Below are 22,604 nucleotides of genomic sequence, written 5' to 3' on the forward strand. Positions count from 1 at the left end.
CTATCTATCTCCATCCATTCAGGAGAAGTAAAATATTTAGAATTTGCTTAAAATCAGCATAAACAATATATTTCTCAGGTGCTTTTAAAATAAATAAGCGAAAAATTTAGGTATGACATAGCTCATGTTTGATATGCAAGGCCACACACTGCTAGAAACTGAGCAAGTACTTTACAGTGTTACGTTATCCTGCAAGATTTTGTTCTAGGGTTTGTTCATTAAATAACTTTTAGTACCAGGTAAAATCTGGAAGAGTGCCTTGGCTGTCCTGCTTATGTTTTTAGATAACCCATGGGGTTAAAAAGTGAACTCAACAACAAAAATAACATGAGGGAAGCAAAGAAAGGGAATGGTAAGGATATTGAAAAACCAGTAAATTTATGATTCAGAATGCATAATGGGGTCAAAATGTTGCCCAAATGGTAAATAAAAGAATTCTTTAGAATAAAATAGTTCTCTGCTTCTCAGCCTGCAGGCAATACAAATCAGGTAACCTTCCCAAACCAGGCTGAGACTTTGCCATCTGCTACAAGCATTTACAGGACTACACTGCATGCAAGGTGAGCTATAAGGAGACTAGAACAAAACACATCAACACCAGCCACCATTTCCCCATGTCTCATGGAAAAGACCAATAAGCCAAACTGACCCCGGCTCCAAGGCTCAGTGGTCTTCAGCTTCCCCTAAGCTCTGCTGCCACTCCAACTTACTGAGCAGTCTCTGGAAGGCAGTGCCCATAGCCTGCTGGTGGTTTCACTTCTGTGTGTGGATGTAGAGGAAGCCAGTTCTCAGCACCCAGGCAGGTCATTCATGCAGAGCTGGAAGCCCTGAGGTTTAGGCAGTTTTGTAGGTTTTCACCTTAACCCCTTGCCCAGGTTAATATTTATTGCGCTATTATAAAAGAACTGAACAAAAAAAAATTCAGCCTGTCCATCTACTACTCTGCTGTTTTGTCTTCTAAGGAGACGCAACATTCAAAAGGGAACAAACAGAGCTGTGTGCTTTCCCTTAGCCAGCACTTACTTGCACACTTGTTAATGTCAGGATACCGTGTCCCATAGTATCCACTCGGACATGAGGAAAGACATACGCCGATCTGTTTCATGCCGATCCTCTCCAGAACAAAAAAGAGTCTGGGTTTACATGACAGGCATCCATTGTAGTCCGAACATGTAGCACACCCTCCTTGGCAACCCTGGCTCACGTTAGGATGCACTGAGGAGACAAGCATTAAAAAACAGGGACGGGAGGAAAGAGAATAATAAGTTAGACAATTTCTTTCAAAATAGCCATGGTATAATGGTTCCTCTGTGCTCAGAAGGGTGTACCATCGTCCTCTCTAACAGCTCTTACAGACTGCTTCATTTTTAGCTGTCTTTTATGACCTAACATTTCATTCCAGAGATTATTTCATCTCCATAAAACTGAGAATCTCAGCTGATGTGCTCACACCTTGCAGAAATAACTAAGAGCAAATTATATTCGAAATAGATATTACAGATCATTAGCATCCTAGAGAACATTTATTTCTCAAGTTATTTTCAGTGGCTTTTCTGCTGCTTCTTCAATTAACTTTGTATACATACAGCTCAGCAGATAAATACATATTCATTTGTCTTTGCTTTTAGTAGTTGGATGATTTAAAAAACACAGCTTAGTTTATCATTTCCTTCATTGACTAAGTGACATTTTTTTGAGTTCCACTGTGCAGCAATATGCCCCTGTTAGATTTGATGCTAATTTGTGATAACAAAAAGACACAGGAGGGCCATCCTTCTCACCCTCCTTCTTTCCCTAGAATGTTCACTCCAGCATCTCTAACAATTACAACCTGACACTCAGATATAACTGTGGCATTTACCCTGCTGCAGTCCCATCATGGAGCGTAGGTAGGATTACATTTTTCTCTCAATTGGATTGTTCTAAATCTTTAGACATGGAAAGAAAAACTTATTAGCCTCACTGCTTAAGACTGTTCTGTTCTTATTTGAGGGCTTAGAAGTAGCAGAGAAGGGAGAAATATTGCAGACTGTATTTTCAGTAGCAGACATTCATCAGTGAATTACTTCTTAGAGGTAGAGAATAATGTTTTGAATATTTCAGTACTGTACAAATTCTTACTTCTAATTACTTCATGATTTCATTCTTAAACAAGAGTTTGATAACTAAGCACCAAGTAGCTTCAAGTAGCTTGTGGGTTTTTTTCTTTACCCCTTCTTGTATGAAAAACCCAGACACTTTTCTGAGTGTAAGCTTTCATCTTTCAACTTGAGGCATCTGGTTATACGCATGTTTCATGTGTAAGAGAAATCCAGATCTCATTTACATTTGTAAATCTTATGTGTAAACACTGTTGTCTTCTTGTTCTGCCTTGTCCTCAGGTCTGTAATACTTTTGTAAATATATATGTGCCATACTTTCATCACCTATTTCAGTGTTTTGAATTTATTTTTATCACCAGACACTGATAATTCATATAAACGAGCTTGCTTTTGTTGGCTCCCTTCTGTGGATCCCTTGGAGGCAGACCAGAAACCCATATGAATCCATGGCTTACAGGCTGAAAACCACCACTCTAACTGCTAGCCTAGGGGAGACTGCCTGGTGGTAGGGAATTTTGGAAATACCTCCATGCTTTGTTCAGTTTTGGCAAAAAGACACGGTCCAGCAATGGGAAAAGCACTTCTATGTGCTCTGAGATTTCGCTGACCAGTCCTACAATCTGAGAAATCAAAGTGCAAAGTTACCTTTTTCACTGATACAGAATAAGGGATATTTTTTTCTCACTAGAGCAGAACACGTAGGAAAAGAACAAACTTTGACATAGCTTATTTCTTACTTCAATAAGAATATAAGAACCGAATTTTCTCTGCCTCTGAGTTAGTCACTTTGTAGAACAACCTCAAGAGAAGTTTTTTTTTGCCACAGGGACACACTAAGTATGCTCACTAAGTATAGAAAGTTGTTTTTTTTCCAAGAAAAAACAGACTTCTTAAAGTTAACTACATGAAAATGTCTTTCTCTCTCTCACTTTTGTGTAATGGTTCTTGCAGAAGGCTACTTTCAAAGGCAGACATGGTAATGTGATATAAGAAGCTGACATTATTTAAAAACTATCCATTATTTTCCATTAAGTTAAGTCTGACAGCGGGAAGAAAAAGCAGCAGAAGTACAAAATATTTGCCATCAAATCTATTGTATAAAACATGGATTATTGCTTTTGATAGGAAAGTTATAATGTGTGAGCACCTGTGACAGATCATTATGCAACAATTTGCTTCATAGAGAAGACACTACATACAGCTGCTCGGTGGGCAAGATTTGTGTGTGAGCCCTTGAGACAGACAGTACCTTATTGCCAAAAGAAGACAATTTTCTATAGCTAAGATCCATTACATTTTCCATCTCCAGTTTACTTTCATCAGCGTTACATATAAAATAAAATGCACTCATTATCATTTTCACACTATCTCCCTTCTTCTGTTCCTCACAGATACATCTCATATAGAAAGGGCAGCAAAAATGAAAGCACACAGTTCTACGTGAAGAATCATATAATCATAGAATCTTATGAGTTGTAAGGGATGCCTAAAGACCATCTAGTCCAAATACCCTGCAATGAACAGGGACACCTACAGCTAGATCAGGGTGCTCAGAGCCCTGTCCAGCCTGACCCCAAATGTATCCAGAGATATCCACCACATTTCTGGGCAACCTGTTCCAGTGCTTCACCACCCTTACTGTAAAAAAAAAATTCTTCCTTATATCCAATCTAAATCTCCCCTCTTTTAGTTTGAAACCATTTCCCCTTGCCCTATCACAAGAGGCTCTGCTAAAGATTCTGAGCTCTTCATTATATAGCCCCCCCTTAGATACTGGAAGACCATTATCAGGTCACTCCAAAGCCTTCTCTTCTCTAGGCTGAACAGCCGCAGCTCTCCCAGCCTTTCCTCAAAGGGGAGCTGTTCCATCCCTCGGATCATTGAATCATATTGTTAGTGTTACGGAAGATGGAATAGGTTAAAACATATAAGTCAAGCTCCATTTAAAGGCTGATTTCATGCCATGTTATAACTCAATGTGTGAAACAAAGTAAGCTTCTGTTCTTGGAGCAGAGAGCAAAATTCTTATGCCAGGATCGACATTTTAAGTTAAGATTGATTTCTTTTTATCTTAAAAGCTATTTAAAAGATTTATTTATTTATTTATTTATTTACTTGTTTATAATTGTCTCTTGTTGTGCCTGACATTTTTTTGGGCCCAGTATCTGTGTCATGAAACTGTTTCATTATGCCTCCTTGGAATGCAAGGTTGGCTTCTGGACTGGCTTAGACAAGAAGAAAAGCAGAGTCAGTGAATTGGTACTGTATGAAAACCCAGCGCTGGGCTTTGCCATTTCACTTAGGAAAAATAAATGGTGAAGGGAAAACATTCATATCTAGAAAATGAGGGAGCATGTTGGACAAAAGGCACCTCCAAGCTCTAGCTTAGAACCTTTGTTCTCTTCACCTCCTCCACTTCAGGCTTTGAGCCAGGAGTGTGCCTGAGTTCTGCAACCCAGATCAGTGACAGCCAGGGCTGCTCCCTCTACTCCCTGAAAGCCCAAGTCAGATGGATTGCAGATGGAAATGAACAAAACCAAATCACATTTTTGCCACAGGGAGAGAACTTAAAAAACTCTCCTGGAGCAGCAAGCAGCTGGTGCCTGCAGATCTCAAGCGCTACAGCAGTCATGCACTGTACCCATGAGGAAGCAACTAGAAGTGGTGAAATCTGACCATGTTATACCTGGTGTAAGCATTGTTTGAAATTTCTATACTTACTACAGAATAATAGAATGGCTTAGGAAGGAGGGAATGAGCCCCAAGATGAAGCCCCAGGGGACATCACTTTTGAGCAGCCTCTATCTGGACATAGAGCCATTGACAACAACCATCTGGCTACAACCATCTATTCTTTATCCACCAACTATTCTTTATCCACCTATAGTCCAAAACTCAAATTCTTTTATTTACAATTTAGAGATAAGGATGTGGTGTGTGATCCTCACAGATACATCTTTTACACGCCTTTTACAGGTCCAGGTAGATGACATCAGTTGCCCTTCCTTTGTTCACCAATGCCACAGCTCTATCACAGAAGGCCACCAGATTAGTCAGGAATGATTTACCCTTGGAAAAGCCATGCTGGCTGTCTTGGATCACCTCCTCATCTCTCATGTGCCTTAACATCTCTTCCAGGAGGATCCACTCCATGACCTTCCCAGGCAGAGGTGAGGCTCACCAGACTGTAGTTCCTTGGTTCTCTCTTTCTTCCTTTCTTGAAAATGGGAAGAATGTTTTTCTTTTTCCAGAATCAGGGACTTCACCTAACAGCCACTATATTTCAAATATGATGGAGAGCAGCTTGGCAACCGTATCAGCCAGCTCCTTCAGAACCCCAGCCATGTAATCCAGACCCATAGATTTGTACACATTCAGCCTTATGAGGTGGTCTAGGACTTGCTACACTCTTACAATGAGAGGAATTTTGCTCCCCTAAACCCTTAGAATTTCAGGAACACAAGAGGTGTGAGAAGCCTGACTGGGTGTGAAGACAGAGTATACGAACTCATTGAGTACCTCAGCCTTTTCCATGTCTGAGGAGGCCAGCTCTCTCTTTTCATTTATCAGAGAGGGTACAGTAACCTTTGCCTGTCTCTTGCCCAACGCATCTAAAGACACCCTTTGAGTCATGACGTCTCTCACAAAGTTCAATTCCATCTTCACTCTGGCTTTCCTGATCCCATCCCTGCAGATCCAGACAACATCCCTATATTCTTCTCCAGCCACACAACCAACCATCTATGCTTCCACTGCTTATGCTTTTCCTTTTCCTTTTTTTTTTTTTTTTTTTTCTTTTTTAATGCATATCTACCCTAAGAAATGCTTTGAAGTCTACAGATGAAAAGTTTCTTGGAGAGCACAGACCACTCCTGTAAGCCACAACTTTCAGATGTGGTAGCCAGGCAGAGAGATATCTAACATCTTGTCTGCATGGGCTAGGCACTGTCTGCAGAATAAGACCAGGGTTCTGGCACTGCAAAAAGGTCCAAGGAACACTCTCTCACAATTATAACTGCTTGGCCTTTGGTGCAAACTACTTCATTATAAAGACAAAATAAAATATAATGCAATACAAAAATCTGTGCACAGCCATCAGAACTAATTTTTGTAAGCTAGAGTGAAGGTACTCTGTGAGTGGGCTGGTAGGAGCAATGACAGTGCGCAGAAGTTGCCTTACCAGCAGTCAAGCAATCGGGTATCTTGTATTCAAACACTCCTTGAGCACTGTGAAACCCTACATTCACAAATATGAAAAATACAGCACAGAGACCCGCATGGAAGTTCTTACCCATCTCTTATACAAGCATCAGCCAGAGTTGCTGACTCTCAACAAGTTTGTAAGTATCGTCTTATGTCTGATTTTAAGCCCAGAATCCATCTTTCAGCTTTTCTTTCTATAAAATCTAACTACTAGAGATGAGAGAAGATTACAAATATCAAACAAATATCAAACTAGTCTCTTCCCCTGCCTGGCTATACGGTTTTTTTGTTTCTTTGTTTCTTTTTGTTCAAGCTGTTTGTCCAGATAGTTTTCAGCCTCATTAGAAAATGAAATAATTCAGGATTTTCCTTTCTCAAAATATTTTCCAAAGTTCTTTTCCAGCCTGTTCTGGAAACAATGAAATGCAATTTCCAAGTTAAAAATAGAAACTTATGGACAAGAATCTGAATTTAAAATAGGAATTTGAATAGTGGGATCATAAGTGATTTTAACAGCATGTAGCAAAGAAATTCTAAAACTTTTGGCAATGAAATTTTACACCCAGTTTTACTTTACACATATATTAAAATTAATGGGATTAAAAAAGAAAATAGACGCATGAAGAATTCAGGCAGGAGTATATTCTGACAGCCAGGGGACAAGCTCAGTGTAAAAGAATATTATTTTCTCACTTGCTGCAGCTGAGGTGCACTGTCTCACCATTAATCTTCAACTAACCAGATTTCAATTTAGAGGCTCATTCTTGAAATGGATGTTCTAGACATATGAAATCCATCCCTGCTAAAGAGCTGTCATTACTCCTGGTTTCCCAGGCTTGTGAGTACGCACAGGAAATGTTTTCATAGCAGAGTTACCCTGGAATTAAGCCTCTCCTGGGTGGACCTCACTGCAAGACCTGAGCCCTGCCCCAGGTTCACCTACCAAACAGGACACCCATATTTACTAGCTCTGGTGATGGGGGGACTTGGGATAGTATATCCCTTGAGTTCTTGTGTCATTTTATCACTCCATGAGTTCATTGGCGTTTGTTTTTCTCTTTCTCGCTTAGTGTGAAGCAGCTGTCGGTGGTAGTGGCCTGAAAACACTATTTCGTGTAAAGCAGAATTATTCTTAATCACGTGGACTGTTCTTCAGGCAAAAGCAAACAGTGTTTGGCAGTGAGCTCTTCTAATGAGAAAGTCATTAAGGAATTCAGCTTGCAAACCACAGCGTATTTCCTCATACTCTTTCTTGGACAGCATTCCTCTGTGTGGCAATGCATTAGAAATGGAACAGACAATTGTAGGGTAAAAACACTGAACTGACATGTAGGTAATGTACAGCGCAGTACACTGGAAAAGTCCAGGAATAGTAGAACAGCACTGGGAGAGCAAGAACACATGGGTTTGATTAGTTTGTATTATCACAACTAGAGAGATTGCCAGCCTAGCTGTGATGAAACCTGAGCTCAATCTTACAGGCTAAGTTCTGTTTGATGGCTTGGCCTTAAATCACCCATGAGGAGGCAAAGGACTTGACATGTTGTGATGGGGCAGCAGCTGGGCTCAGCAGGGGGGAGGTTAGACCCATGCACAGTAATTGCTATGTCTGTCTGGCCGTAAGTTTACTGAGATGCAACAGGACCAGTGGTGATGCCTGAGGAGCACAGACTCTCCATTTTATCTCCTCTGGACTTACAGTAGTCTAAGGAAGCCTTGAAAGGAGAGACAGCCACAGAAAGAGCAAACAGGAAAACTAGTCTAAAAGTCAATAATTAAAGTCTTTTAACATCTTCTCTTCTTCTTTGTGATTTGTGTCAAAACCACCTAAAGATTACTTTCTAAGAAGACAGTATCTCTCCCAGAGATCTGACTGACTTCAGTTTTACTTCAGAGTATTACTATCTTCTAGGATATAAAGTAAGCAACAAAGAAGATCCTCAAGTATCCATCTGTGTTTTGAAAGAAAAGGATCTCATAAGGACTGAAAAAAAAAACCTCAAACATCTGCCTGGCCTGACAGAATGTTTACTTCCTCAAGAGGCACTTTCTATCGGAGGGAAAGGAAACCAACCTCTTTTGTTCATGAAGGGTCAGCAGTTCTAAAGGGCCACAGATACATGAATACGGGACTATTTCACACTCTAAGCTTTTATCTGTAACCATTTTGTTTTGGTATCTACAAGCAAGGAGTTCCACATTAAATATGGTCACAATTTTACTGGGGGGAGATGCGTCGTCATTATTAAATACATGCCTGGCAAAGTGATCTTGAAAATTAAGTGCTCTAGCTGCCAGAACACACTTCCCTCGAATCTAGTTAGAAAAAGCATCAATAGGCTGAAAAATCTCACCAGGGGTACACAGTTTTGTGCAGTCTCCTAGCATCTTCAGCTCAAGAGAAATCAGCCACAGCAACCACAAATGGCTCTTTCTCATTCCTGAGAGTTTTGTAAATAAACTGAAAAATTCTTTTCATGAAGAGAGAGGGAAATTGACTTTTTTCCCACGTACTATGGATCACCACCAAAATTTGGGAATCCAGGGAGATTAACCAGTATAAGAACCCAACAGGCTTCCTGAGGCAAGTTGCTTTAAGTAATCTTATGATTATGAAAAAAATAGGACCAGGTCATATAATACCTCCTGACATCGAGTTCTAAATCCTATAAGCAACTACAGATTTAGCTAGTAGTATCAGTTGTAGTTGTTCCCAAATAACAAACTTTCAAGACTATTTTATGAATCTAATCTAAGAATGTGAAAATGAATTACATTACCACATCGTTACTGTCTAGATATATCATCTATAAAGAGTATGTCCATGGAAACCACTAGACACAAAGACCACAAAAGACTACTTGAGAAAGTAGATTCTCAGCTGCAAAAAAAATAATTTTCGACATGGACACCAACATTAGCTCTGCATTTTCACCAGCAATGAACAAGAGTCTACATGTCATGCTCGTAACAATCCGCACCAGCAGAGGTGACCCACCATCACTGTTGCCAGTACCACCCTCTGCCTCCCTGTGTTCACATTCACTGCTTGGCCTCCAGAAACATTCAGCAAGCATTGGTGAATGTCTATGGGTGCCATTCTTTCTGCACAGAGGAATTCCCACACCTTTGCTTCACAGGTACTTCCGTGTTAGATGACAATTTGTCAGACTGCCCTTCTGCTGTCATCTGTCACACAGCAACAAAATGTAACAGAATATTGGTGGGAAGATTCAGCCTTTACTGCTATAACACCAACATCTACTTCTGGTGTCATGGGCCAACATAATAACATAAGAGGCATTATTTTTGGGGCAGCCCTCATAATGAGAATCACCTTATAGTTGTATCAGCAGTGTCTCATGATGCTTGCTTAGACTCAGCTATATGCACAGAAAGCAACTGTGTTAAGGTGAAAAAAAGAGATGTGAGTTCTGCAAAGAGATTTTATTTCCCATCTAAATTCCTTAAACAGTATTTTAACAGCCCAATCCTTCAAGATGGCATCATCACCAGTTGATTTTACATTGTTTGTAGGTGAACAGAACTCTAAAACCAAAGTTGTCAAATGTAATTGTGACTCCTGTGACTCTCAGATCCCTTCCCTACAAGAGACACATTTTTTGATCAAATAGAAAATCATACCCTTCATGCTTATTTTTGGAAATACACGGGCATACTTTGTACACAGTACCAGCCTTCTACCTATCACTGGTGTGTTTCTAACAATGCTCATTGGTGGTCAAGTTGTCCTGGCAGCAGCAGAGCCTGTCCCCCAGCTTATTTGGTTTGTTTTTCTACTTCAGCATCCTGGAGACTTTTATTGTCCCGTATTACACAGATACTTGTGTACTTCAAAGCTGTTTAAGGATCACTCAGCTCATACTGTCAACATTACACAGCTACAGTAGCATTTGCAAGTTTCCCATTTCCCACAGGGTCTTTTGAGACCAGAATTTTTCTCTCAAAATTCTGTTTCAAAAACCACAGAAAGAACAGCAGGATGTAACCGATTTTACTTTCCATGCTAGGGACAAGGGAGAAGGATTTAGACAGCAAAAGCCTGTAATCCCATGTCAAAGTTATGATTTTTCTACTACCATGTTTACAGTGCTAACAAATTAATAAGCCAAACAGAAAGCCAGCCCACTACCTTGGCACTGCTCAGATGTGTCTTTGGTCAATTACCTAATATCCTCTCAATTTTGTATATTTTCCTAAGTGGTATTGATCAAAATTTTGTACTGAATGAACTAATTTTTTTTAATATATATTTTTATTATTTTTTCTGAATGACAATGAAATTCATGCCATACTGAAACTAAGTGGAAGCCCCAAATTATGTTGTTTACCGTAGAGCTATTCTGGATCAATGCCTGCAACCACTGAATCAGAACCTGTCTCTTTAAATTCAAGCCTAACATCAAGATTTGGATCCAGAATATAGATACTAAGAAATACCACACTGATGGAAGGTCTCTAAACATTGGTTTCTACAATTTGTAACAAGGAGAATCACCATTCTCAAATTTTCCTAGAGGAAAAAAAGGGGTAAATTCTCCGGGCTGACACAACTACTCATCTTGTGTCAGTAATGCAAGATACTGCCCAAAATGCAAGTTTAATTTAATGGTAAAAATACTTGGTCCGGTGACTGCTTCTTTGCTGTAGCACTGGGTGGTGATGCATGCGCTATGAACATCCATGAAATGATCCAACTATCTTCACCTTTCTCTTGTGCCACTGGGAACACTGGAAGTTTAAAAAAATGCCAGTGGTTTCTGAATGCAAAGCATGGATGGTACAATGTGAAATCAGACAAAAGATTTCATTATCAGCCAGTCCAGGCTCCCTGCCTGCAGTGCTGGCCCACTAAAGTCAGTGACAAAACTCCTAAAGAGAAGGAGTGAGGATCTCATTCATTAGTCAACAACTTTAGAGTAGTCTATGGTTTGGGGCACCATTATCTGACATTTAAGGGTCAGTGTGATTAGATGGCCTGCTTTGAGTGGGATTAAGTTAGAGGTTTTGTGGAATTTATGTAGGTGTCTGATTCCTGACAAACAGACACAGTTCAACAGCTCTGTGTGCCTGGCCCTCCTTGTGAAGTAAATAGCACAGAGTTAGGGCTTGTTTCATCACACTGTGTGCCTTCTGCTCTCCCCTTGAAGTTGGTGCCTTCCCCTCCCTACCAGCTTTGCTGCCTCACACACTGGCCCAAATGAAAGTAATTTTGCACCCACACCAACCATCTCTCTCTCCCTTAAAACTGTAAGGCATCTACCATCACTGCATCAACATAGAGCAGGCAGCCCACCATCAAGCTACAGCCATGCTGGGAAGTATTTCAGCTGAATTATTGGGGCTCTGGTGATGAAAGCAGGGCTATCACCAGTTTAATTTCTAAGCAGGGTCACAATGCATTTGTCAGATCCTGCCCCACGACTTCTCAAGTCTTTGCATAACAATCTGCTCAGCTGAGCACAAGAGAAAATGAATCTAAACTGTTCTTTTTATTATTTAAATGTAACATCTGCGGAAGTATGTTCTTCATCCTAAAACCAAATAACAATAAAATGATGACACATCAAACTTAATCAAAAGTTTATGCAGAGGCTGCACTCAAAAACTGAAAAGGCAAATGGCAGCAGTCACTGGTGGCAGCAGCAGCCTGCCCTGGCACAGGCCTTTGCCTTCCCTCACAGCAATCTTGATGGATGCTATGGTGGCAAGAGACTGGCAGAGGCCAAGGCACCAGGCTGCCCATGCTGGAGGCTCCTGCTGGGTGAGTACAGCCTGGAGAGGATGGCCAGCACTGGGAGTTTGGCCCAGATGGCCAAATGCCGTGCACTTCTTTCTCAAATGTCTGCCCCTATGGACCAAAGGCTAGAAAAGCTGTTCCACAAGGATTTTTGAAAGTGGGATTCATGCAGAATTGTCATAAAAAGAAAAGATGATGAAATATTCCATTTTTATATATATATTTCCTTTCCTTTCCTTATATATATATATATATATATATATATATATATAAATTTGTTGGAAACATTGGATTTCAGTTTACCTTTTTAGGGGCTTCATATTTCATGAAAGAAATCAAAATGAAACAGTCAAGATGGAAAAATAATTCAGAATTTGAAATAGCTATAATAACTTAAGTATGATATGGAATTGTAAAACATAAGGTAAATTTAAAAGAAAAAAGAAATCCTGAAGAAAAAATAATTAAACATAGGACAACTATTGACAAAGGTCAAGAAAAACAAAATAAACCTATATATATATATATATAAACCTATATATATAAAATATGTATATGTATATATATATGTATATGTATATGTGTATATATCTATATCTATCTACCTATCTATCTATCTATCTATCTATAGAGAGAGAATATAAACCCTATGATTAAACATCTAGAAAGCTTACGGTCACTGTTACAATTTTTATTAAGTATTTTAAAGAATTATAAAGTTTTATATTAATATATTTAATTATACTGGTGCACTTTTTAATACTGCTGATGAACAACAAATGTACTCTCCAACACGTTTTACGTACAGTTGAGCCAGTGGTCTTTAAAATACAGTTTTGTTAAAGTATTTCACCGATAGCACTCATATGCGTCACATAATTCAGGCTGAATCACATCAGTGTCCAAAGGGCACGTGCTAACCTTACACAGCACAGGTAAGAACAAATTAGTGAAGCAGCTCTTCCTACCCAACTTGCTCCATAATTAAATGATCCGTGTGCTGAAATGGCTGCTTTTTCAGGTGTCAGATGCCTTAGCCAGCTTGCAAAATATTCTTGGCACTTTGCAGCAGTGCTCTGTTGAAGAACATTTTTCTAATAGCTACAGTAATGAACAAGAAAGGACTGTTCTGTCTTGTCACACTCTAAAATAATTAAGATGATGCAGAATAAATGATAGAAATAGAAACCATTGCTGCAAATAGAACTGTGCAATATAAGTTATACCAACAATTAGTTAGGCTTCAGTGAAAACCAAACATCCTCCAGATATTAGAAAAACATGAAATCACAGCAGTTATTTTTAAAGCATCCAATACGATGAATGTTTGGCAGCATGACTAGTGGCTAGTGGCTTGCGGCATCATGTCGGGCTGCCATGAGACAGGCCTCGGATATGAAATGACCGCAACAACACCACTCCAAATGCTGGGCTGCTGCAGCGAAATTGTGATAAAAAATGACACATGTGGGTGCCAAAAAGAAAGAAGTAAAAGAAAAGGTCGAACTGTGCCCTAGTATGAAAACATCCGTCTTAACCAACTCCATGATTTCATGGAGTGGCATGAAGCAAGTCAAGCAGTTTGCTGTCAAAATGAGATATCAGCTCCATATAAGCACACACTGCTAGTGACCGAATTCAAGTGAAACTGCATAGGAGTGATGTCATGGGGCAGTGTGATGGACCAACTTATCAACCTGTATTCTGTAGACCAACAGAGATCTTAATCATTTGAGAAAGTGGAGAAAATTTATTGCACCTATATGAGGTCCCAGTGCCAAAGCAAACATACATACATTCCAGTACAGAAAAAAATAAAGCAAATGTGGTGGAAGAAAATAAAAGCAGTAGGTAAACTTTCAACATCTAGTTGCTTTGTATTTGCTGTTTCTGAAGACCCTCTAACAACACCACAGTTCTGTACTTTTTGGAGAAACCTAGCAGTTTCAGGGCTGATAAAGTCACTAGCATACAGCTCCTTTCAGAAATACTTTCTATCTTCTAGCATTGTAAAGTTGAAAGTAATGACATCAACATTTTCAAATCTAGGGCCTCAAGTGAGATAATTAATCCCCTGTATCATTCCCAAATACATGACCTGAACTTCAGCATGCCAGTGGAAGATGCAAATGGTCGGCTGTCTGAAAATGCAGCTGTTTATGTAGTTGACCAATCAAAGATTAGTTGCTTCACTCCTAGAGCCAAACATAAAAGTTTTGGCCCTGTCAACTACGGGCTTCAGTTTCTTCAGCTGCAAAGGAGAAATGATACCTATCTCTTAGGAGTGTCGAGGTGTTTAATTCATGGATGTTTACAATATGTTCTCAAGTTTGGCTGAAATTTCTGGCTTCTTACTTTGCACATGCAAGTTTTCACGTGTAACTGTTCTTGGCACTGTGTTAAGCCTTGCTTTATATGGGATTCTCTCATATACATCAGATTGTTACAAAAACAACTACTGAGTCATGGGTGCAAGTGTGGTAACCATTTATTCTAGTCAATCATATGACATTTCTAAGTACAGATTTCAAAGGCAGATTGAGGAGAGTTGGGAAGTCAGTTCTTTTAACTTTTTGATTTCTGTTCTGTGACTGAAGAGATTAGATTATTGGAAAACATGCTATTAGTGGTGGCTTGTGGCCAAACAGTCTGCTTTGCATTCTGTAAGGGGTGCTGTACTTGCTGTAAACTGAGGAAAAGAGCTGGTTAAGTTACTCTAGCAAGGAATGTTCCCCTTGGGAATTATCCACAGTAAACTAGAACTGTGGTTGGTGAGGAAAGAGCAACAGGGAGAAGAAAAATAACAAAAAAGGTCAGAAATTTCAGGGAAATAAAAGGCCCTCTTTCTTCTATATACTGAGCACCAAGTTAACAACGTTTAATGTTTGTTGATCCATTCGATGCTACTTTCTGCTTATCCAGACCCAAATGCACGAAAATCCAAACAATTACCATGTAAGTCCATGCTTAAATTCCACCTCATTCCAAAAAGCACATCAGCATATGGTTACCTTCACATATGTGACAAAGACCCCTTGACTTCTATTAGACTTAAATACCTGATTAAAATTAAGGACACATCCTTGAATAGAGGCTCTTATGCTTGTAGCCAGTGCATATCTTCCTGAAGTAGACAAAAGCATGATTCTTAACACACTAACCCAAACACTGAAAATAATGTCTTGAACTTCTTATCCCTTAAATAATTAGAAGACTAAATCGTTTTTCTTTTTCTTTTCTTCTTTTTTTTTTTTTCAGTATTTTTACATTTCATAGTAAAAAACAAAAAGCTTCAAATGTTTGCAACAGGGTTATGTTTTCAGTGTGCTTCAGAGGAACAAAAGCATTACTTTTTTCCCTTCTTTAGAAGACTCTTTTTCTTTTTTTACAAAATCTCTTTCCTTATTTTACAGAGAAAAGCTATGTGAACTCAAAATGCTTATGAGAAGAATTTGGTATTATTTTAATTTATTAACTCTTTAAAATTATCATTTTTGCTTTTAAAATCACTGTCAGATTCCTCCGGTGTTTAGAGTTAGCGGCTCTGTTTCTTTGCTGCAGAAGGCTCAATAAAGAATATAATTCCGGTGCTTTTTTAACATAAAGCTTTTCAAATTTGAAATTGCCTATTGATTTTATCAAGAAACTCCTAAACTATATTCTGGTACGAATAAAATCAGATTTTTTCAATTTCAATGAGAATCAAACTGGTGTTCTGGAAAGAGAGACTGAAATCCCGTTCCTTAATCTCTTAAGTATCCTTTTCAGCTTGAATCCACCGTTTACTCTGTATTACTTTCCATACCAACATCATATGTAACACTCCATATGGAAACATGAAAGTACGACAAAGGTATTCTCACAGAAAACTGGAAAGAGGTGTTTGATGGGAAACCAAGGGAAAATAAGGCTAAATGTTGGGGAAAATGATTACAGTGTTATTCTCTGATGTGAAAATGAGAGAAAAATATAATTATCACAAAACATGTTGTGATTACAAACACCCTTAAAAAGCCCTGGGAACATAATATAATCTCAACAGTAGCAGTAGCAATAATGCTTCAAAAATGTCTAAGTCTGTACGATTTTTTATCCTGAGGTCTTCAAGGCAATAGAGTAACATCCAGCTCCACCATGTGAGAGCATTTAGGGATGATGTTACCTTTCCTTTCCTTCACTGAAGCAACTCTTCAATGGCACATGTTTGGAAAAGGAATACACGGCCTGTCTGAGAACTAATCATTTATAGCTGATAAATTCAGGAAACCTGCAGAACTGCTGGGTTCTTAGCAAAATCCAAAATGGTTGCTGTTGGCCTCATTCTGTCTTATACTACATGGAAGAAATGTGGCCATTCCAATGCCCAGGATGAAGGAAGAGTTCAGTACCAGGCATTCAGAAGATCTAGTGAACTGCTGGTTTCCTCCTCTGAAGATCTTTAAGCTTTGAAGTATTTGATGGTACATAATGTCTGAGAGCTGCTGGAGGCAGGGTAGAGCCAATAGGCAGTTTGCACTGGGATATCTGCTTTCAGCCCACAGCTGCTATTCACTTACATCGCGAACACAGTTGTTTGGTCACAACACAAAAAAAATGCTTTAGTAAACCCAATCCTCAAATTCTTTCTTCTACTATGACTTTTAAAGCAAGGAACAGCTCTCTGAAAGTTTAATACCAAAAGAATTATACTGGCATAAAACAGGCATGAGAACAGATACATTAGAGCTTCAGTCAGGCCTTGCTTTAGACATAAAAATGCACAATAAAATCTGTATCTAAATTAGTGGAGTGTTTTCTACAAAACCAGCCTCACCTGAAGCGAACTCTCAAACAGCACATCTTTCTCTAGGTGAAAAAAACAGTCAGTCTGTAATTAGGAGCTGCGTCTAAAATATCTGATGCTATAAAAACCATTTGCTATTGTTAGTAAGATACAGCAGATCAGTGGTTGGAAATAGGAATCAGTGAGTCTTGATCACATCCAAGCCAAGTTCAGAACGCCTTCATAGTTAATAACTGCAGAGGCCTCAGGGGAGGCCATATGATCTCGATCACATGTGTGCTTCAAATAAGAGGCCAGACATCTTTCTGAAAGTATGCTGCAGCTCAACCATAATTTATTTTGCCTGAGAAAGGAACCATTGACCAAGTCCTAGTGCTAGTGCTAGGCAGGCGGTCATGTTACTCTATCCCAGCAAGCCCGCTAATACTAAAACCCCCAGCATCTCTCACGTAACACAGTCTGCAAGGCACTACAGACTGTGCAAGTGACAGAATCATGGTGGTGCTCTCAGGTGTGTAATTCTGCCCATCTGAGGAGCACCCTTGGGCAGTCAGAGACCTGGCTTGGGGCTAAACGCTCTGAGGGCTCAGCAGTGTGTTAGCATTTTGTCTTCAGATAATATCAGTAATATCATCATTTTCTTACTCGTAGTGAGTTATATAATGCTCATCAATCTGCTTTTGATGACATAGAAAAAAAAGAGTGAAATAATTGTGGATGAAAGCAAATAAAAATGCCATATTTTTAATATAGAGTGATGATCCAATATTTTCTTTGTGATTTGAGAACTACTTGCTTCACAGGAGTTTTCAGAAATAAAATAAACTTCAGTTTCCTTAAAACAAACTCCACATTGTTGCCTTATGAACAAAATTGGATTTTTATGTCTCATAAGGTTTCAATGTAGCATATCTGCTGGATGAAGCATCAGTGTAAGCAAACAGATGGTAGGAGACTTGTTGATTTTACCACAATGTATTTGTGCAGGACAGAAAAGGGAAGAAATCAAGAAAGTATCCTTTTAATTTCACATAATCTTAGCCACTTGTCTAATGTAGTTTAACATTCATATGAAATTACTGAGAAAACAAAAGAAAATTAACAGTACCTTTTCATTTTTTTAAAACCTAAACATTTGTTTAAAGTTCTCCAACAGTATGGTCTCTTCCTCAGTTTGTTTATTCTTTGTATCTGAGAAATTTAAGAAAGCACTGATAAATTAGTATTTTAAAGGGGATATAAAAATGGAATGTTGTTTCAAGTGTAAATGGAATGAAATGATGGAATACTCCTCCTTGTTCAAAAAGCAGAAGGAATAACAAGCCAAGTTATTCACTGCTCCTGTCTTGTCTGAACAACAGCATGCATTTTACTTGGCTTCTTCAAACTAGTATCTCTGAGATGTGTTTAAGGTGCTGTCTTATATACAACTCAGAGAAACTGTTGCCTCAAACATCATGTCCACTCAGTGAGCATGGCTCTTAGGAGAAAAAAAAAGAAAGAAAAATGAACTTTACTAGTATAGTCTCTCTTTTTGCACTTATTTTTCATCTCCAGCAAACTAGGCTCCTGTTCTGGAAATATAAAGCTGGACACCTCAACTCTTACTGGTTGCAGAGTAGACAATCACATTTGGGTTAAGTGTCTGTAATGCCCTCCTATTCTCAGTCACTTGTTTCACACTCATTTTGCATATGTGACCAACCATGTGGTAACATGGAGCAAATTTTGAGATTCGCTTTCATCATGGTCATAACATTGTAAGGTAAGCAGGAACAGCCCTCCACATCACAATCAAAAGGGAGATGAAATACCAGCATTTCCCCTGAAGTGATGGAGAATTAAAATGTCTGCTGCTCTTGAACATTCAAGGATAACATTGAAGCATTCTTCATAATAGAAACAACTCGTTCTGTGGGTTCAGCTATCTTTCAACTGCTTTTTTACCATTTCTGTAAAGTTTCTACCCAATTTTGAAAATCAAAGTGCCTGCACTTAGGGACCCATATAGGGATTCACTTTCCCTTCTTGTAGGTACTCAGCATTCCTGACTCCTCAAGAGTCCTTCTGGGTCTTGTTGGGTTTAGCACTTCTGCAGATGGAGAGTAGAAGGTCCCCTAAGCCTGGGCACCAGGCTTTGTAGTAACTGGTGGCAACAGACATTTCTAGGCCTCACTCCATCTGAATTATCTTAAACCTCTACCTAGGGATGAAATTGTGCAAGAACTGCCATTTTATGTCCAATGATTAGCTTGGTTGTTGGCATTTATGCTTTCAGTTCCTGCAGCCAAAGGAATTGATCAAATTCTTTATTTATTTGGGTCAAACATAAACATCAACAAAGACCTGCCAAATTATCCAATGGGAGATTTGTTCCTTGATAACCAAAATAAACAAAAGAGGAATGACCTTCTGGACTTCAGCGAGAATTCTAAGTGCTCCATGTGTCTTAAAATGAGATCATTACTGTTGACCAAACTTAGAAAATACTTTCTCTGACTCTTTTATGCTTTTCATAAACTGATGGCAACGATCCACTTAAAAACTTTCAAGAGGATAAATTTTAAAAATGATCTGATATTTGTATGGGTTTTGAAAGGTGCATTCTTACTGCTGCTTCTTAATGCTATTATTATAAGGAGAATGTTAACAGAACTGCTGGCACTAGTGAAGATGTTTGTGTTACTAAGCTCAACTCTTAAATTAATCTGACTACGCTATTAAAAATCTTGCTGTCTGTAATTGTAAAAAAGATTCTGGACCATCTTGATTCTACAATATCAACATATGTCAGAAAATAATCTATTTCTCCAGACAGAAATTCAAAAATTGGCCCCAATTTCAGATCCATGCTTGCTTAGAGGAGTTCAGTGTAGAATAACTCTATTTGCTTTCAGCTATCCAAGCCCACTAGCTTAGAAACGCTCCTCACCCGTGTACCTCTTCCTTGAAGAGACCGTCTAGTCTGCCATTCCAGAGCTTATCCAGAGCATAAGCTTCGATTCTGCCTAATAACCTGAAGCTCCATATGCACACATATAGTTGTTTTCCCATACCTGCTACCTGACATTCATCATCCTTGCCACTGTCAAGAAACTCTAAACAATACACTTGTTCTCTCTTCCTAATAGCTTTAGGGAGGGAAATGTCAGCACCTGAAACCCTATACATAAGACCAGATAGACCAAGTACCAAATATGGCTTTTTGTCTGCTGCTTTTGGACATGAATGATGTCCAGTGATAACAAAAGGCAAGAGCTCCATTCAAGACCTACTCTACAGCAGTCATTCTCTGAGATGGCTACTGACTTCAGCCAAATGTCAGAGATGGCCTTGCCTCAGCAACACTTGGAAAAATGCTCTGCATCCACTAGAGTCAAGCTCATTTCCACCCGTGCTTCAAGTGATTCTTATGCTTGAGAACATAAACAAACAACACAATGTTTAATTTGTTCTGGGTACTAGTCAACTGTGCAGAGGAAAAGCTGGAGCAAACATCACCTTCATCTGTCTAGACACCAGTCCAATATCTGAACCTGCGAGAAGGATGTCAATTGCTTATTTTGATGCATCCCTTTATGTTCAACTTGGGGAGCCTTACTTCAGGTCAACACAAGCATTGTACCTTCTCCTTTTCACTCTCTAGGCAACCTGCAGAATACATCTTTAACAAGTTTCACCCTTCTTCTCTGCTGTGATCTTGAAGCCTGTGACTCCATAAGCCACAGCAATAAGTGATGGGGACATTCAAAGAGCCAGCATGGTCTTGCTCAGCAGCTTTCACCTAACTCTCCCAGTTACCCAGCACAATTTTAATCACCTCTTCAGTAAAGTTCTAAACTTTCATACTAAAGATGATGACTAAAGTCTGAAAATTGAGATGTAACTATGAAACTTAAGATGAAATGATGAATAACACAAACAACTCCCAGAGAATGTCTAGACATTTTCTTTAAGATAGAGAAACGGAAAACTGAAAGGAGGCTGCCAACTTCAAAAATTATATATAATGCCAAGAGGGCTATATGTGATGCCAGATATTTCTGAGTATCAGATATTACCACCCTAGGAAAGCATCACAAGTGTCCTGGATGAGCTACAGGCCTTTTTTCTTGCAGGACCCAAGAAGGAGTAAACTGGAGTCAAATTCTGTAATCCATTTGTTGATGGTTTGCAGGCTGGTTTGGCCTGGTTCTGTGACTAGTGGGGTGGAGGGATTCACGAATCTGCGCCTCCAGAAAGGGGAAGCAGGGGACCCCAAGATAACTAAAAACAGTGGCAACGGTCTGAGGAGAAACAAACTAATTTACTAAATATGGTATTGGAATGCAAGATAACACACTATAATACAATATAATTAGAATTGAAGCTAGTAAATCAAATATAATGAAAGAGAGTGTCAGAAAAAGCTGAAGGCCTTATACTAGTGGCATGTAGTGGGGGTCAAGCAGCAGCAAGAGAGCCTGATGATCAAAAAGAGGGATGTCAGGTGACCTACTGAGGCCTTATATGTGTTCCCCCTGAGCAGGAATGATAACAGAACAGTGAACAGTCTTCTGGGGAATGTAGTTCTTCTCTTCCAGACAGGTGCCTGGAACTGGAGCACTGACACTTTAGCTCCCAATGCACTACATGATGTTATGATGTGGAATACCAATAACCAAAAATCATAAAACCATGACGCCATTTTTGTCCCTTCTGTCTTGGAACCAGCACACACTTCACTGCAAACTGCTAATATATTTGTATATATAGAATATAATTAAAATGAGGAAAACAAATAACAGTAACATCAACCTTTCTTGGAACACAAAACCTTGCAGTGCTATACACGTCATAGAAATATTCCTGCTCTTCACCGTGTTCTAAGCATATCGTGTATATTTTGACCAAAAAAAGAAAATTGGCTAGACTCTAGGTGCACCTATGCATCTTCATTCATCTCAGAAAGCTGTAAATGTGGAACTTTAAATTCTCAAGTCTGAGTCCACTGGAAAGTGGTTTGTGTCAGCATTACTTGTTAAGAATCTTATTATCAGCCCACAAACTGCTCCCAGTATCACACTGCACAGCGAATACTTCAGACATTGTACAATGAGAAGAATTTTAGTATATAATGAAAGTTACATACTCTGCCAGAGCACTGCTCATTTTTTCCCTTTTGCCATGTGATAATAGTGCAAAGACTGTTCTTGATGAAAGTTGGCTTGAGAGAGGATTTGGAGTTGTGTAGTTTTGTTAGTGGAGGGGGGGGGGATGTTTTGTTGTGTATTTTTGTTTGTTTTGAGGGGGCAGAAAACAGAAAGGCAAAAAAGTCCAAACTAGGACTTTGAGTACTTTTTCAGCCTGATACAGATCAGTTAAAATACATCAGTTAGGACACTTCCTTAGTATACTCTGCCCATTGCTGTCCTAAAGATTTGTGAGCAGGGTGCACACATTACAGAATGCTGTCTCTGCACTGATTATTTATAATGATAACACACTGACGCTCAAATTACACTGTGTTCTGCCTGCTGCCTTCTATCTTGTCCTTGCCTACAAGTAACCCAGAGGTAAGGATGTTCACATGAGTTTGTAAAGCACCTATTGCTGCAAACAATAATAAGAGCTATCAATTAGGAGCAGTTACTTACACTTTGTTTAATCTCTAACAGATTCTTCTAAATATTTACAGTAGAAGAGTTGTCAGACCAAATGCTGGAAATTACTGGCATCTTCCCAGAAGCCAGAAAGGAAAGAGAAAAGAAACCCA

At 39.1% G+C, this 22,604-nt stretch overlaps 1 protein-coding gene across 1 annotated transcript in view; it reads right to left on the reverse strand.

The window, feature by feature from the left end:
- RSPO3 (R-spondin 3) overlaps window positions 1-22,604 on the reverse strand; it is a 59,730-nt gene that overhangs the window by 23,006 nt on the left and 14,120 nt on the right. Inside the window, exon 2 of the mRNA XM_015858577.2 lies at window positions 1,024-1,215. Within this exon, the coding sequence (XP_015714063.1) occupies window positions 1,024-1,215 (192 nt within the window). The remainder of the gene's footprint in view (window positions 1-1,023; window positions 1,216-22,604) is intronic.

The sequence above is a fragment of the Coturnix japonica genome, chromosome 3, assembly GCF_001577835.2.
Source record: "Coturnix japonica isolate 7356 chromosome 3, Coturnix japonica 2.1, whole genome shotgun sequence".
NCBI lineage: Eukaryota > Metazoa > Chordata > Aves > Galliformes > Phasianidae > Coturnix > Coturnix japonica.